This window comes from Hakea prostrata, chromosome 3 (genome assembly GCF_041222555.1).
Source record: "Hakea prostrata isolate BN-2017 chromosome 3, UWA_Hpros_2, whole genome shotgun sequence".
Taxonomy (NCBI): domain Eukaryota; kingdom Viridiplantae; phylum Streptophyta; class Magnoliopsida; order Proteales; family Proteaceae; genus Hakea; species Hakea prostrata.
The window spans coordinates 26,896,487-26,915,281 of NC_142602.1; the positions used below are offsets into that span (position 1 = coordinate 26,896,487).

Genomic DNA, 18,795 nt, shown 5'->3' on the forward strand with positions numbered 1-18,795 from the left:
ATTTTCACCTTTGGACCCCACATGTTTGTGTGGTTGGGAAGCCGTCGGGGAGCAGTCTGTGCTCCCCAGACGGGGTGAGGATCCAGACTCCATGGATGGACACTGGAAGATGCAGATACATAGAAAATCAACCAAATACTACTCTCTAAGATTAGTGGTTCAACGCTTTAGCACCTGTATCCACCGATTCCAGTGTAAAGTTTGGACAAGAATTATAATTAGGGAAAATTTCTTGGTCATATTTAAAAAAACATTTCCTCAATAAAATATTTTTATATTTTTTTCCTCGAGTTTTATTAAAAAAAAAACTAAAATCCCCCAATCCCAAATTTTATGATAATTTTCCCGCCTCACTAATATTTTACCATAAACTACTTAAATTATCCTCAAGTCCTTCATTGCAAATGATAAAACCATTATCATACAAATGATAATGAGAACTGAAAACTACAATAAACAAGATGTTATACCTAAAATTGCCAGAAAATTGAAGAAATTGATAACCACTTCTAACAAAGTTTTTATATGAAGGCAACTTGAGTCGGAATCGTGATAGAATATTAATTGTGCAGAAAAAATTATCATGAAATTTAAAATTTAGTAATTATTTTAAAAATATAATCCATTTTAAGTAAAAAAAATTTAAAAATATTTCATTGAATAATTTTTTTTTTTTTATTTTTGGTCAAATCTGACCATCTCAAAAAATTTCCCTTGTAATTACATGTCATAGCTGTAATCTTGAAAGTCTAGTTTTACATTTATGATTTTCTGTTGGAACATAAATTGGTCGTTGGGAGTGTTTTTTAACTTACCCTCATCAAGACCCCTGTCCTGAGTCAACTTCTCAAGGCTGTCTAGCTTCTTCATTCTTGTTTCTTTAGCCAAAAAGAAAAATAACTAAATAAATTTCAAGGGATTGTGCAAAGAAATATCCGTTTTGTGCATCAAGGCAGATAGCAGCACATGGAGAAAATCAAGTGTAAGACTGAATTCTCAATTCTGGCTTTGAACCTATGTCTGCATTCTTTGCTCTCCCGAAGAGTCCTCACCAGGTATCAAGCCTCGGATCTTAACATCATAATAAACTTCTTCAACTCTTCTTAGGTCATACTTTAAACCTGCCAAAGATTAAAAAAATAGAGTCTCATGCATAGCCAGTACCTCTTATCCACAAGAATCTGGCCAAACTTATAGCAGACTAGTGCAAATACAATTCTACTTATCTTAGCAAATCTAATGTTAAAGATTTAATATTGTAGAAAGAAGCAGCATAAACAATAGCTTACCATCAAACTTCTTGCGTAGGAAATCATTTCGGAGATTAAGCATCCGGAAAGAAGCATTGAGTTCAGCTAAGAACTTCAACACCTTTCTTGGGCAGTCATAGTCTCCCGCTGTCACTCGATTCACCACATATCGGGGCTGCAACATACCACCATTTTCAAATTAGTATCAATCCACTGGATGGGATCAGCTACAGCAAGATCCAAAATGTCCACTCAGATTAGGAACAATAGTTGCAGAGCAAGGCTGTAAAAATTCTCAACGTTGCATCATATTTCATATTCCAAATTGCAAGAACACTTTCCAACATTGGAAGGAACATATGATAGTGTGACTAGAAGCTGCTGCATTAGTGTCTATGACTTTAACTGGACTACTGAGGCTGCCACATTAATAAATTAAAGGCTATATTGTCCATTCATATGGCCAATAAAACTAAATCTGACAAGGCACGGAAAACAGAGATCATGGATAACCCAGTCTTTTACTTTTGGTAGAACTATCATAGAAGCATTTCTGTTTCCAACTTTACAGTGCTTAACAAGCATAGTACTTTGAAAACATAGACCAACCAAGCCTGCCATCCTGCACCAACTCTACCTTTACAGAATCGTTGTGGAATGCAGCACCTAGCAGTAAAACAAGCAACCCAACAGGAACTCAGTTCAGTTAAACGCATCTTCCTATGTAGAAGCTTGGGAATTGCCTTTTCTATATCACTTTAGAAGGTTGACAACAGCACCACAATTACAAGCAGCCAATTGGATCTCAGCAGGGATTTTAACACAGCTATGCAATAGATCTCTTTCTAATTATGGTGAAGCCAATACTAGAGAATCTGTACATATCATAGAAAAAAACTGATGGATTGATATTCGTGAAAATTCCCAGATTAAACCTAGGGGTTAACTCCCCTTTTTTGGGATGAATGAGCATACCCCTTCAAATATGAACCAGGGTATCATTTGCATTGAATGGTGTCAGTCTTAACATGAAACTATTGGAGTGATTTGGATATACTCCAAGCATAACATACTTACAGTGAGTATTCAATTACTTGAATCCAATAGAATATATTTTTTTTAAGAATGACTCAAATGACTAGAAAGAAATGCAATTATCGACTAGTTGATTAGACATTGGATACCCTCCATTTTTCAAGCTGAGTTTGGTTAAGCGGAGCACCAATTAGAAGAAACCTTAACTTTCTAAATCCCCACAGTACTTTTTTTGGGGGAAGGGGGAGTGACGTGACCACAAAGACCCCCAGCTAAAACCCTAAGTGGGGCCCCCTGGATGGCTCCAGGAAGCCCCCATAACCAGGCTGAACCCCCAAGTAGGGTAATTAGGTTAGGGCATTTCTACCCATCTTTCCTTGCTGGAATTAATTCCAGCTTCAGTCCTAGAGTCCAATTTGAGTTTTATTTCTTAACTTGAGTTTGTTTGGAGTCAGTTATTTCTTGGTTATCTTACACTTTAACATGTGTCTTTAGAGTTTTAAGTGAAAAATAATTCGGGCATGTGCTTATTGAAGTTAACTTATAAGGCTTATTTTAAGCATGCATCTTTAGATCTTTGGATTCTAAGTCAAGAGTTCAAATTAGGCGGTGGGATCCTAGTTTGTTAAGGAATCTCACTTGGTTTTAAAGTCTTTTAGTAGGCTATAAATAAGCCTACCTTTTCTTTGTAAGTTTTCAAGTTCTGATTGAATAAAATAAAGTGTCTTTGTGGAACACAGGGTCGTGGTTCTCTTCGGGAGGGTCATGGTGGATTTTGAAGAGTTTCAGGTACAATCAGCAGCTAATTTCCATTCACAGCAGCCATTAGCCCTCTACAGAAGCTCCTTAACAAGTAAACCCCCAGCCCCATTGTCTTCCTCCTTCCCTACCCACACAAGCCTTCCCTTCCCCTGCCCCTTCATTCCCAGCCCCTCCCCTGCCTCTCCTCTGTTCTGCACAACCCCAGCAGACCTTTCCCCTTGCTGCTGCACCTCAATAGCAGCTTCCCCACCCCTATGACTCCCCTAACCCCTGTGACACCTCCCGCCCCTCCCCCACCTTTCCCCTACCCTACGGCTCCCATTCTCCCCCCTCTTAGCCTCGCCTTCCCTGCAGCAACATCAGTACCCCTCCCTTATTAAACCCTAGTCCCCACCCCTTTGCCTCCCCTTTCCCTCTTACTTGGATCACAGAACACTCTTTAACTCCATACCCACTCTCAATTTCATCTAAACCCCAACTCTTTAGAATTTCTGCACTTCCACTTCATCATACAACAACAATAAGCCTTGCCCAACTAAATGGGGTCGGCACATGGATCTGCCCTCCAACGTCTTGAGGCCAGCAGATACAAGGCCTAAGCTATACATATCCTTTCTCACCACTTCTCCTAGGTTATCTGGTCTACCCCTAGCTCTTCTGTTCCTTCAATATGGATTATTCACTTCTCCATCGAGCATTTATAGGTCTCCATTGCGTGGCCGTGCCTCACGACTTTCTTGCTTTCACTTTGGGGCAACTCCCGGCCACTCTATATGTCGTTTCTTATCTTATCCATCCTAGTTTTGCCACTCATCCATCTTAGCATCCTCTTTCTGCTCCGGTTTATCTTTGATTCTTTTCGCCCCCTCCGTCATCATAGCTGGTCGACCGGTCCTATTTTTCCTTTGCTTTAATGGAATCGCCGATCACATAAGCCCCGGCGCACCTCTCCACTTCATCCACCCCATTTTATTCTTTGGGAACCTCATCTTCTAAATCACCTCTTTTATTTTGTTGAACCTAGGTACCTAAACAATCACTCGAGGATCTCTTTATCGTCAAGTATCACCACCTCATCATCTGCCCGATCATGCTAGTTACAAACTAAATGTCTGTCTTCGATCTACTAAGTTTAAAGCCTTTTGATTCCAAAGCTACTCTCCAGGATTTTAATTTGGTATTAATCCCCACTTTGGTCTCATCGGTCAACACAATATCATCCACAAAAAGCATACACCAGGGGACCTCATCTTGAATGTCTTTGGTTAATTCATCCATTACCAGTGCAAATAGATATGGGCTTAAAGTTTACCCTTGATGTAGCCCAACTATTATCGGGAATTCATTACTTTGTCCCCCCACTATTCTAACACTAGTCACCGAACCATCATACATATCCTTAACTATATCTATATATTCACTTGCAACACTTCTTTTCTCTAGTACTTGCCAAATTAACGCTCTAGGGACTCTATCATCTGCTTTTCTAGGTCATTACCACTTCATCATCTTCCTCTAAATTTCTGCAACTTATTTTTCAGACTTCTGAAACCTAAATCTCCTGTAAATTCAGACCCTCCCCTATGTTCCAGAATCATTAAAATAAGGTCTGAACAGTCAAGGCAGCAAGCACAGCCCCTCTCCCGCCCTACCTGAAACACCCCCCAAACCTTTGTTTTCAGATTTTGCAAAAATTCAGATCTGAGTTAAGCATTACAGCAGGGTTTTTTGAGAACAGAACACCCTATAAGCTCTGGAGTAACCTTACTGTTTGCTGGAATTTCCAGGCAGCCCTTAGTTCTAGGAAAATTGCACTACTACCCCTAGTCCAAAAACTAGGTTTACATCAGGGGGGTTGTTGGAAATCAGCCAGTTCATTCAGGTTTTGATCCGGAATTGAGCCAAACCAAACAAGGCAACAATCAATTTTAGGCCTCATTTGATCCAATCATTCAATTTTTGCTTGCAGACCATATCATTCAGATAATGAGATTAATTTATTAATCTGGTTTTATTTTAAGTGTAGGGTATACACTAAAAAAGGGTGCCACCCAGTTGTTCAGTTTCCTATCTGTTTTTATTCTCAGTTTGGTCCTTGCTTTCATCCAGTTTCAGGGTTCAGTCACTTTGGTTTCCATTTTCCGAAACAACCCACAACAAAGCAAGGTTTTGATGGAAAGTTCCAAATATAACCTGAACAACAAAGCATTTGGATCGGCTGAACAGCTAAATTCTTGGACTGGTTCAGCAGGACTTTTGACACACTAAAGTAAAAATCATAGAAAAAGTCACACCTGGGCACTCTCTAAAATCTTCTTTGAATTTATATGATTTTAGATTCTTGATGTTATTGGGCACTCTCATCCTTTACAAAGTCTGCAATCCTGAAATCCAAAGTAGACATCATAAACCTAAGTCTTTCTCATTTATTTCTGTGGTTTCAAGCACATCACATCAAACTGAATACTATACTTGAATTACTCTAGCACTCATAAAACATTTGATGTCATAAATGTAGGGTTGAATTATTTCATCTATCCTACATAAACATGTACGGTTCATTGAAAATGAAGAAACCAATCAAACAGGACATGACAAGCAGGAAGTTAAAAAGGTTGACCAAATGCAGGTTCATATAAAGAGAAAGAATATGCGTGCAAAAGGATAAAGGCAATTTTTTGTGGATATTCAGGCTATACAAGAGATGGAAAACAGGATCACAGAATAGTCGAAGCATACCAATTCATTTGACATGAAACAAACTCCTGCATGAAAGGAAATTTTTCCACATTAGTAATTTAGTATACATACAAAGCTATCCAAATAACGCATATATTATTCAGATGAGAATAATAATAGACATCAACAAGCAGCTACCAATCAGAGCTAAAACAAAGAACATAAAAGGTGGGATCAACTTGTTGTGTCTTTAAATAAAGTATCATTAACAAATAGAAACAGAGCAGCCATGAGTTACCATTTACATAAGATTGGATTATTCATCAAAGTTAGGTTTGAGACAAGTGCATACTCTCTGTGTAGGCATAGTTCAAACAGATGTATACCATATCTCTTCATTCCATTTAATGATCGAGATTCTGAGAGAGAATTTGTACATTCCTCACTCAGAATCTGGAGATCTCTATTGACCTCAAAATAAGACTCACGAAGAGCCTTGACTTCATAATTCTAAGAAGCTACCAGACGGCTATCAGCATGGTCAAAGACACAGCATCTGGGTGAATAAATGGTTGCTCCTAGCCTCCTATCCTATATATAATTGCAACAATGATTCCATTGCATGTTCATAAACAATGAGTATAATGTCAAAATGGCATGTCGATGCAGGACGACAATGGAAGATGATTAGGCAATTCCGAAGAGCTCTTCTTTGGACATATATGGCTGAGAACAGATCATCAATAAAACAATGGCAAATTGTCCAGGAAATTGGGCAAGAGTGGGTAACCAATGAGGGGCTATGGTTCTGTACGGGACTGTACAGGATAACCAGCTTTTTTGACAGAGAAATAACGGGAAATGGAAAGGCACACCACTCGTGTGCAGTAAGCTAGTAGGTGGAATTAATAGGGGTACAGGACATGAAGTTAGGTATGTCGTTTCAAAGGAGGAGGGGGAGAGAGAGAGAGAGAGAATGCTGCTAGCTTGTGGTATATCAGCCAGTTTACCCAGCCTTTATCAAGTATAGTTAGAGATCTGAGTGATTTTAAAAGAGGAAAGCTAAAGGTTAGGACCAATGCAGCCAAATTCAACACCAAGACGCCCAAGGCGAGCAAGCCAAGACATTTACCAATTTTTGTTTCCCTGTATAAGTTTTAACAGACATGCTTTTCATCTCACACATATTTTCTATCATCTAGGTATGGCACCTTGAAACATAAGGGACCTGATTTCCGTGGGTACCCAGACATGACTTATCACCTGTGTTGTCACCAATAAAATCAATCAATGGAGAAGAAAACATCACAAGAAAAGACATACTAAGGATTAACAGAAGTAACATTTGACTGCTTTCTTCAGACAATGCATAGACAATCCAATATGGTAATAGGCTAGTAGCATTAGACAAGAACACTTCAGACAAGATCCAGTAAGAACATTGATTGGAGGTAGAGTCCAATCAGGTAACAGGTGTGGATTTAATATTAATCCAATTATCATGTCAATTGATGACCCTAATATAGACAAATGTTTGTAGAAACAAAATCATCACAAAGGAGATAGGTAAGTCTGAATTCTATTTTCTGCCGTCAGAATATTTACGATAACTAAGACCACTTATTAGCATATTTATGGTGCCTAAACTGGTTCCCTTTAACTTCCTAGATGTCATCTCTTCATGGCTAACAGAAAACAAACAGGAGTGTGGCCTATGAAACTTGACAGGTGCATTGGTTTTTTCACAATATTCTTCTAACAGAATTTCCTCTCAATATTTGTTAGAAGCAAGAGACATGAAATGCTAGACTCAACTGATTAAGCATAAACATACAGAATAGGCAATTATTGACAACCATGTCACGGACAATGGGATAGAACAAGCCAGTGAAGGCTAGGGGTTTAAACATCCTTGGTGTCAGAATTTAAACACGGCTGCCTACAAAAAAGAGGGGGAGGGGGACATGCTGGGGAAAAGAAACAAGAAAAGTATCCTATTTATAGCATATGCAGCCACCTTTAAATTCTCATGATCATGAGTATTGTTTGTAAAGTCAGCCTTAAACATCAAGAACTATAAATTATAAATTAACCTACACTAGACTTGTTTATGACTCACCAATGAGATAATCCTCAACATCAAGGCCAAACTCGGTAGAATCCACTGCATAGCCAAGCAACACTTTTAGCATCACAAAAGAAAAATATTCCTGGTTGGTTTATAAATTAAACATAAGATACACTGAAAGACAATATTACCAGAAAATGCTTCTTCTTTTTTGGGTGACAGGCTAAAAGAGCAAAGTAAAAGAAACAAGAGATAAAAGTCACAGCTAAACATCCTCTTCTGACACCTTTGTAAAGCAACCATTTCTTTGAGAAGTGAACCAAGATTTTAAAATGCCAAAAAATGTGATGAGGTTAGAGAAGCTTACCATGTGCAGACATGGATGGATGATCAGGTTCAAATCTTTGACACATTAACCCTCAAAATGTGATTTTTCTTTATAATGACACATTGATAATTTGGGAGTAGTGACGTGTCAATAAGACACCAGTCCACCTTTACTTTTTTTTTTATGACAATAGAATGAACGAGTACAAACACAATAAATCCCTAGGGCAATACTACATATTTCACCCCAAAAAAATACTACATAGTTCCTAAAGATAAAGCTGGGGCTCTCTGGTATTTGTTTCTTGTTCTTGGTTAGCTTCAGTACCCTTTTGTAAGTCATCCCCTGATTTAGTCTGTCCTATGGTAAGCCCCTTTCTCTGTTATCCCTTGCCCATGGTTCGAGAACTTGTGACATCACAGCGAGATCTCATGAGATATCTCACTTTGTCAGCCAAATGAGACAAAGATGAGTGGCGAGACAAAAAGTTTACATAACTCACTGAAATCTCGCTTGTATCCCATATATCTTGATCATATCTCATAAACCTCGACTACCTTGGTCATATCTTGGATAACTCTTAGTCAAATCACAGCCAGATCTCGCCAACATCTCAGATACGTAAGCGAGATATTGCCAACTTCTCAAATATCTCAGCGAGATCTCAGGAAAATCTCAAAATTTTATCATATTTTTATGCCCTTGTGTCATGTGAACTGTGTAATTTGAGCATTGATGATGTACATGAGTAACACAAAACATATTACAGTTTTATTTTGAGTTTTAACTGTAAATTGGTAGTAGGAACAGAGGTAAAAGAGAAGAAAGAAAGGAGAACAAGAGAGAAGGCAGAAGAGGAAGAAGATGTGCCACAGAAAAGCTCTGGAGGCTTTCATTAACTTGAAAGCCTCCCACGATCAATCTCTTACTTATAGAATGAAAATATAATACAAAACCAATGAATTTTCACATGCTTTAATTGGATGACATTTAGGCTACAAGAAAATAATAGGTTTGTAAGTCACCAGTCACCACCTCAACTCCTGCTCTACCCTCTCATAAACAATGTTTCCTCTTGGCTTTCCAGTCCTCCTCCTGCAATTTTAACCCACATTATTTATTCTTGCACATGCTTTATGACAGTCTTTACTAGTTCTACTAAGACTCTGCCATTAGTTCTATTCCCAGACCAAAAACCTATAAAAACAATCCCAGCTTCATGTGGCAGTTCATTGATCTCCATATGTGCCGTGATCTCGCCAAGTCTACTTAGTTATCAAGGCCTCATGGGCGACCATGGCATTCAGGGATGCACCCTGGCAATAAGGCCACCATAAGGCATCACCATAGCGAACTAATGTTTTGGTGTCCTATTTAAATATAGACATTTTATTTGGCACAAAGAACATATAAAAATTATATAATTCAGCTTATATGCTAAACAAATATTACCAAAACATACCAACGCAAGATATTCATTGAAAAATAAAAGCCATGCTATTATACTATCATAGCAATATAGCTTATAAGCATGTTCATCTCTAAGAAATTTGGCTGTTGAAATAATTTTATTTTTCCATGAAATATTGTTGTAATATGTAGTGCACAGAACCAGCTTTTCAATAAATATATTGAAGAAGCTATATCCTGGTCAAACACTGATTGGTGTACATGAATACTATCAATATCAACATAAATAAAAATATTTTTTTTGAGATATTAAACTAAATGAATTTTATTGCACTCATGGTTTTTAGCATTATAATAACATATTAACATTCATGGATGCCTAAGCGTTTTTGAAGGTTATAAAATTTCATGCATCATCCTTAACTAAAAGGATTTACCGAAGATGCTCCCAGGCTTGCAAAAGAATACAACATTTCAGGAAAAAAACATAATTATTTCATACTTAAATGCAAAACCTGAATAGTAACACACTAAGAACAGAAGATGAACAGTCAAGCAGATCACCACATCATCAACAAATCTTAAAAAAAAACACGATGATACAGGGTTTTTGACCTACATCCAAGTTTCTCTTGAGCTTCTTGATGCATAAGAAGATTTCCTGTTTCTAGCCAGTGCATAAATGCAAGCTGTGAGATCACCGTCTGTGTCTCGCTCCTCCAATCACCATGATATCTGACGATAACCACAAATAAGTATAACTAAAAGTGGAATATAAAAGGGAGAGGGATATGCAAACCACCCGTGATTCGCACCAACGGGGTGCAATATGGGGCATCATAAAGGAAGGTAAGAGTGTCATTTCAAAGTGAGGAAGGGAGACATAGACAACTTCCAAAGAAATGTGGCAAACCTATAATACTGCCCAGGACATTCCTGGAAGATTTCAGTAAGCCGGCGAAAGAGTTCTTTCAAAACATCAATCTGAACTTTTGCCTTCTCTAAGACCTCTGAAGCATCAAAATAAAAAAATAAACACGAAAAGAAAAGAAAAGAGGAGAGATCAGAGTCAGAAAGCAAGAAAATAAATGTAGGAAGAAAAATAGGGGAATATATCAGTTAAGTCCAGAGAGTAAGCAAAGAAGGGTAACCAATAAAATTTCTCCCACTACAAAATACCATAAGAGAGAGGAAAGCAGAAGAACAAAATTTTAAAAACTAACCAAAATATGAGTGTTGAAAGGTGAAAAACAAGATAAATGTACTTTGGCAATAAGAACTATGTCATCGATTTCAGCACCTGGGAGAGGCCGAGATTGATGAACAAGAAGGATGCTCGATTGCATGAGCCGGATTGCGGACTCCATCTCCATTGAAACAGCTCGAATGCGTTCCCGTAAGCTTCCAGATTCTTCAAGCTGAAGACGAAAATTCTCAAATTGTTTCTCCATCGAAGAAGAGTAAGATGAATTAGCCTCATTGTGTGTCATCGTAGTGGATGAAGAATTTGAACACATCAAACGAACACACGCGTTTCTAAAACGAGGAGGAGGTAATGGTGAAGCTGAAGCTCCAGTGGAAGATATACGTCTAAATTGGAAAAGAGAAATGGAAGATTTTCTGTTACTTTTAGGGTTTAAGGAGTGCGAAAAGACTACAAGAACGTTTCGAACGCTTGATTTCATTTTAATTTGAGCTCTGGGTTTAAGAAGTGTGAAATGACTTTGACGTAAACACCAATTACTTTCGTGTTTTGAAACGTGCCTGTGCTGTGCATTTTTTTTTTTTCGATAATAAAACACCCGAGTAAGGACTCAAACGATAAACTAAAAGGAAGCAGCATCACAATCCGCCTGAAGAATCTCCTCCAACCCATGGGGAACATCCTAAAAGAACATCCACAAGCACTCCAAATCGAGTGGAGTGCATCCCACCATCTCTCCCTTGGGTTGTGATTCTTTCATATACTTTCACCACACATTTAAGTATTAGAGGAAAAAAAACAAAAAAAAAACACACATTTAAGAGAGACATCGGCTTGATCATTGACAAAATAGATCAGAGATGAACTTTCTCCTAAATTAGTCTAAATCCTCTTCAACCATACAGGCTATTCCCTCATCCTCTCACCCTCAAAATTGGACTAACACAAGCCTCTGCGTGGGTGTGAAGGTGGGGGATGAAAGGGCGGGCAGTTGGGTGGAAATGATTTGCATTTCTCCTAAATGCATGGTGGAAAAATGTAAGAGAAGCACAATCTTATACCTATGAAGCCTCTACCCTTGTAGGTAGGAGATCTAAACTAGTCTATCCTCCAAGATAGCGCATAATGTGTTTATCAAAAAAATAAAAATAGTGCATAATGTTCCCTCACGTCGAGGTCAGCCTCCCTCGTTTTTTTTTTTTTTTTTTATTTTTTTTTTTTATTATTTTATTTTTTTTTATCAAACTCTTTATTTAAAGAGATGGACTAGCCAGGGGAGCGAGAGAGCATAACTCTCGCAACCAAGGAGAGGAAATAAGCCAAGCAGTCGCGTCCGAAAGAGACTGAGCTTTCCGGGCTAGGAAATCCGTAGCAACATTAGATTTCCTAGATATTTGGGCCACATTACAAGACATAAAGGTACTACATAGTACTTTAATATCATCCACAATGGCTGCTGCGGTTGGAGGTGGTCTTGTTGAATCTAGGTGATTAATGCACTTGATCAATTTTAGACGGTCCGACTCACCATAATGTGATCTCTACCATCTCCCAAGGTATGAAGAAGGCCCATTCTCATAGCTAAAGCCTCACCCAAAAAAGGGTCCTTAAAATGGGCTGGTTCAGATAAAACAAATATTGGATCCCCATATGAATTTCTCAAAACTGCGCCCTTTGTAGTTGATATTGAATAACTTCCAGCTTTTATCTTAGTTTTTACCATTTTAAACATGTTTCGTTGTACACCAAATGTAACATTACCCTTGAGTGCAGTTGATCCCGAAAAAATTGCATTGAGAATATCTTCAGCATGCCACAACTGGTGTTGTGGGAGAATCAAGGTACGAAATCTTGTCTGATTTTGTCGGTTCGGTACTTGGCAAACCAGGCGAACCGGGCGAGATTTCGCCGACACATACATACAAAATGTCAGTTGAAAACGTTATATATTATTACTTATATGCAACACGTCAATCAGTGTATAAAGTTTTAAAAATATAAAATAATCTTAATCTGACATTTCACAGCAAAACATTAGTATAAAATTTAAAAAAATAACAAAACAACTAGTCAATTCATGTACTTGCAAAACGTTAATATAAAATTTTAAAAAATAATAAAACAATTCAACTCGTCAAATCATGTACTCATATTTACCTTTTGTTTTTTAATTTTTGTTATAACAATTTTGTGGTTTTAACAAATGCCAAACATAATTCAGTCACAAAAAAAAAATTGTGATAAATAGCGAGATATCACCAAGAAATCGGTCATATTTCGCCAGTTCGCATATTGACCCTGGTTTCGATTCACCATAAATTGAAATCAACGAATCTCCGCGATTTATCGCTGAAATTCGACGATTTTTGCACCTTGGGGAAAATGCCCCTGTTGGTGCTATAAAAAACCCTGTCCCCAGTCTATTATCTCTGGTACCAGATCAGCCAAATAAGATGTGCTTAGTACCTACCTTGTTTTTTCATAACAAATTAGTTTATATTTACTATTTTGCTATTGAGAGAGTTGTATTCCAGTATCGGACCACTATTACTATTGCTGTTACTGCAATTTTCCTGATCCTAGGAAATGAGATCACAAACCATGCTCCCATAAACCACACACACACACACACATATATATATATATAAAAGATTATTTTAGCATAATAAGCACCTTCGTACACCAAATAACTAGTAAGTGGTAGATCAGTTGGTTGTCGAAATTCCATGAATTGGTTTTCCACACCATTGAAGTCTGGAATCTGATTTCAGCAATTTACTCATTTTGGCAGTCCAAAGAACAACTCCTGAAATATAATCTGCAATGGTTATCCTTCACTTTTTCTCTATATTTTTTGTAGGGAAGCTAGTAGAGTGACTGTTTACTCCTGCCCCCAAACCAGAGTACAAAGCAGACATCTCATGCATGGAGAGCAGAAGAAATAACTGGAACAACTCAATTGGAATGGTTATTTTAAGAATAATCATAACCATGAAATTCTTGACTATAATGCAGCTTTGCTTCAATGCATACTTTACATAATTATCTGTCATTTTAACAATAGTAGTACTGTTTAACTGGGGAAATCATTTATCATTGCCAAGAAGACTCGTACAAGTTGAGAAAGTTCATATATTACAACTCTCAAAGCTGTACTCAACTCTTGTGCATAAAAATGATAAAACAAAAGAATGGTTACCTAGATTTACTTCCTACTGAAAGTAACCAGACAAAAGAAAGCTAATACTCGACTAATCATGCCAGTGATGATAAGGATGACAAGACAAAGAGTCCAGTCATTAAGGTCGTAATCATTGGTCATAAGTGAACCACAACGAGTGATCAACCACACTCCAGAGTACCTGCCAAAAAAAAAAAAAAAAGAGTAAGTACTGAACTAATTCACACAAAATCTAATTTCTTAATGCAGTCATCAAGAAAAAAAAAAGTGTATGTCAGACTACTTTCTTGTCCCAAGCAAAAGCAATTTTAAGCCAGGAAGCAGATTTTCGTTGTTTTGGTGAAACAATATACAGCAGATTGATGCAACAGAAAAACGCAAGTGACAGTGAAGGGTCTTAGAGAGTGCTGCTAGCCATGGTGGTAAGGATCTTTAACTGTTATGGCCACCAACCTCGTCTTCACCCCTTCGTCTAGTTCTCCAACTCCCCCAGCTCCACCCCCCCCCCAAATGGGAAAAAGAAAAGAAAAGAAGAAGAAAATGAAGGGTCTTGAAAATTCTGATTTTTCAAGTGTAAAGAGAGCAGAATATATTTACGAGACAGATTAACAATTTAGCAGACACAATACCCCAACTTAAAAAATTAATGGTATTGCTTCTAAGTCTGTTTCTAATGCTGCTGTTACAACCCAATTTTAACTTCAACTTTCTTTGTTTTTTGTGATAAGACATCTCTTCATTGAAGGTAAAAATGCGGAAACTTACAACTAGTAGTATCAACAAACAAAGGCAGAATAAAAAATAAGGGGTGGAGAGGGTCAGGGAACCAAACAGAGGCTTTGAGTTTTAGAGCAACAGCTACCTAAATGGTCAGCTGGGAAGGTTCTGATGTAACCAGGGTTGGCCCCCCTAAAATTGGGCCCAAAAACCAGACCCAAAAGGCAATTAAAGCTGGCCGCATATCTCAAGGGTATTTTGGTCATTTTTCAAGCCTCCTTGGAGGCTGAATACAGGTCTTGATAGAATCCCCTCAATCCAAGGGTTAGGGATCTTCCTTTAGTTTTCTATCTGAGTCAGTAGTTTGAGAGTTATAGTCTTTTTTAAGTGGTGTTAAGTAAGTGAATTGTGGATAAAATTCTGTATCTAGAGAGGATCTTATATTTTAGAGTTAGTCTTTATTTGGAAGTTGTTAAGTGTCTAGTGTCCTAACAAGATTCCAATCTAAGACTTGTGGTCCTATAGTAATTTGATTCCTTTTTGAGTGAGGTAGTCTAGTGTTAGGATCCTCATCTATTAAAGATTCCCTACCCCATTCGAAGTCTTTTATTTTTAGGCTATAAATAGCCTCTTCTTGCATTGTAATTTTCAGCTTGAGTTTATGAATAAAAATTAAATGAAAATTAACTGTGAGGGTCATGGGAGCCCTAGGGGAGACTGCAGCTGGTTTTGAGCAATTGTTTCTGCAATTTTAAAGTTTTCTTCTTCTTCCAAGCACTCAAGCAACAATTCCAGCAAACCTTCTCACCATACAAGTAAATACAGGCTTCCCCCACCCCTTCCCTCTCTTGCGCAACCGTTCCCAGCCCCCATCCCTGCTGCCGCACCAAACCAGCAGCCCCTCTACCTCCCGCAAGCCCTAGAATCCCCTTCCCCTTGCTGATTCAGGCCAAAAGGCACCTCCCCACCTTTCTGCAATCCTCCTAATCCATTCCCCCTTCAATCCCAGCCCCTATTGGTCCTAGTAAACCTCCCCTTTCTCATTCGGTTCCCTGTTCAAACAGAAAATAGACAACAGAAAAATTTCTGCAATTAGTACAACCCTTCTGAGATCTGGACCCTACTCTATTGGTGTTCTGAACCTTCCATTGATCAGAGCCATTAAGAATTAGGTTCGCATCTTTAAATGCAGCAAGCTTAATCCCTTTTTGTTGGTCGAGTCCTACTAGGAGTTCAACTCTATTAGAATTTTTGTTCATGTAAGTCTCTATTTTCTTGTTAACTAAGTAAGGGTATTTATGTAATAGTGTTCTTTCCACTTTATTATAAATAGAGGGCTTGAGATCACACTCAATTCAAGTCATTCTACCATAGTCGTGTTTCTCAACATGGCATCATAGCCTAAGTTCGATTAGGGAAGAAAAACAAGAAAGAAAACAACAACGGCTGAAACCACTATTGCATCAATTCATTGTCTTCCATTACTGCTGCTGCTACACCACCTGCAACCGAACACCACCGCAGACCTGAAACCAGTCGTTTTGCCTCCCAGACCACCTACAACACACCTGCAACCCTCATGCGACCCCTTGCAACTCATAGTTTTGCCCACCAGAACAACACCACCATCTTTCTCTTGGTTCCACCACTGTTGTCGAAAACTAGAGAATTTTTTCAGCCATAGTCCCTTTGTTTTTTAAATCGACTACATAAACAGCCTCTTTAAAACCCTTGAATAAGATGAACCATTGAACCAAAATCATGGACCAAACCAGACCAAGGGTCTAATTGTAATTTCGTATATATGCAAGGGTCTTTTTTGAGAATTCAAAGATTTCAAGGGGACTATGAAATATCAATATTTTCAAGGGTCTATCTGTAATTATCTATATGTTTAGGGGTCTATATGCACTTATTCATATTTTCAATGGTCTATCTGTAATTATCCACATTTTCAGGGGTCTATATGTAATTATCCATGTTTTTAGGGGTCTAATTGCTATTTTGCATATATACAGGGGTCTATTTGTGCTTTCTCATATATTCAAGGGTCTCTTTTGAAAAAAAAATTAATGGTTTTACTTATATTATAGACCCTATAACTCCCTAGATTTGTTTGGGTGGTCCATCTATTCCATTTTGTGACGTCTCAGTTGTTTTGAAAGGGTGAAGACTGAAGAACAGTAAACATTTTTTTTGGAATGGCAACCACCGATGGTGCTACTGCCTCCACTGGCTCTAAACATTACCCCACTCTTCATCCTCTTTCGGTAATGTTTGATGGAACAAAATATTTGATCTGGTCTTGATCTGCCTACTTAACTATTGCTGAAAGATGACTTGTTGGACACATTACGAGCGCCACTATCAAACCTACCACCACATGTTTCACATGATAAATGGATCTCGAATGACTCTTTTGTTATGTCATTCCTTTTGATTTTCATGACACCAAATATTGCCTGTAAATACCTATTACTTGATACTGCAGCCCAAAATCGGAAGGCTACTACTAAAACACATGGACAATTGGGGAATGATACACAGTTTTATGAGCTATGGAAGAAGCTTCATAAGACTACCCAAAAGGAATTGACAGTGGCCCAATATTATGCTGAGTTACGATCCCTTTAACAGGAATTGGATCATTATGGGCACCCCACTAATCCGGGTGATGTGGCTACTTATAGGAAGCATGGTGATAAGATTCAGGTCTATAACTTCTTGGCAAGTTTGAATATGGAATATGATGAGATCAGAGTGCAAGTATTGAGTTGTTTTCCCTTTCCTACACTAAAACAGTCTTATGCCCTTGTTTAGCCATGCTACATGCTCCTATTGTGGAGAAATCAGCCTTACAGTCTGTTAGCACTAAATTTGATTTGGCTAAGAAGATTATCAAGTGTGAGCACTATCACAAACCATATTATAACAATGCCAACTATTGGAAGCTCCATGGGAAACCTGCTGATTTTGAGGCAGAAAAGGGCACAAAGAAGGGTAAACCAAAGGCTAATCTTTCTAAGATGGTTTCCACAACACCCTCTGCAAACATTGGTTTTTCACAGCAGGAGTTAGCTACTTTGTGACGTATTCTGCAGTCTTCTACTGCCGATATAACCTTTACCACTGCCTCCTCCACTACCCATACCAACTCCTACCTTGCTACTTCAAGTAAAACTTTTTTAGGCTTCCATGTTTCTTCAGTTTTTGCTCCTTGGATCATTGATATAAGAGCCACAGACCATATGACAGGTTTATCCTCCTTTTTCCTATATTATTCTCCAACTTCCGGAAAAGATAAAGTTTGAATTGTTGATGACTCTTATTCTTCCATTGCTGGAAAAGGGATAATTCAGCATTCTTCATCACTTTCTTTGTCTAAAGTTTTATAAGTTCCCTCTTTCTCAACTAACTTGTTCTTTATCAATAGTCATACACATGACTTGAATTATAAAGTGACTTTTTCCCCATCTTACCGTGTTTTCTAGGATTTGGTAACACGGAAGGCGATTGGACGTGGTAAACTAGACAATGGACTCTATATGCTTAAGCTGATTGGAGTATCTACTTATTCTCTGATTGCATCTTCTAATCAGGTGCATTCGGTAATATTAGACCTTCATCAGTGGCACCATAGGCTAGGTCACCCCCCTCTAGGAACCCTTAAGAAAATATTTTTTGATTTTGTTTCTTCTTGTAACAAGGATGAATTTTTTTTGTTAAGCTTGCATTTTTACGAAACAGACTCGTTCTACTTATTTACCTTCTCTTCATAATTGAAAATCGATTCCTTTTGTGCTAATTCATATTGATGTGTGGGGCCCCGCCAACGTTTCTATTCCCTGACCATAGGTACTTTGTTACTTTTATTGATTATCATTCTCGTTCTACATGGATTTATCTTTTAAAACAAAAAAAATGAGGTTTTTCGATGTTTTTATGATTTTCATAATAGGATTAAAACTCAGTTCAATGACATTGTGAAGATCCTTCGCAGTGACAATGGCACAGAGTATATTAATGGTAAATTTCAAAGATATCTTTCTGACTATGGCATAATACACTAGACCAGTTGTATTGATACGACTACCCAAAATGGGGTTGCAGAAAGGAAAAATTGACATATTTTAGAGATACCCCATTCAATTATGATTGCAA

General features: G+C 37.9%; 2 protein-coding genes across 2 annotated transcripts in view; both read right to left on the reverse strand.

The window, feature by feature from the left end:
- Positions 1-604: 604 nt before the first annotated feature.
- Positions 605-11,384, reverse strand: LOC149021931 (Translin family protein). Its single transcript, XM_089150134.1, has 7 exons — positions 10,833-11,384; positions 10,446-10,542; positions 10,152-10,267; positions 7,846-7,890; positions 5,787-5,812; positions 1,290-1,425; positions 605-1,121 (listed from the first exon to the last, which is right to left on the reverse strand). Exons 1-7 carry the CDS (start codon positions 11,215-11,217, stop codon positions 1,015-1,017), a joined length of 912 nt encoding a protein of 303 aa, XP_089006260.1. The 5' UTR covers positions 11,218-11,384; the 3' UTR covers positions 605-1,014.
- Positions 11,385-13,754: 2,370 nt separating this feature from the next.
- LOC149021932 (ABC transporter G family member 28-like) overlaps positions 13,755-18,795 on the reverse strand; it is a 94,449-nt gene continuing 89,408 nt past the window's right edge. The window contains exon 14 of the mRNA XM_089150135.1: positions 13,755-14,098. Coding sequence (XP_089006261.1) covers positions 13,942-14,098 — 157 coding nt within the window. The 3' untranslated portion in view covers positions 13,755-13,941. The remainder of the gene's footprint in view (positions 14,099-18,795) is intronic.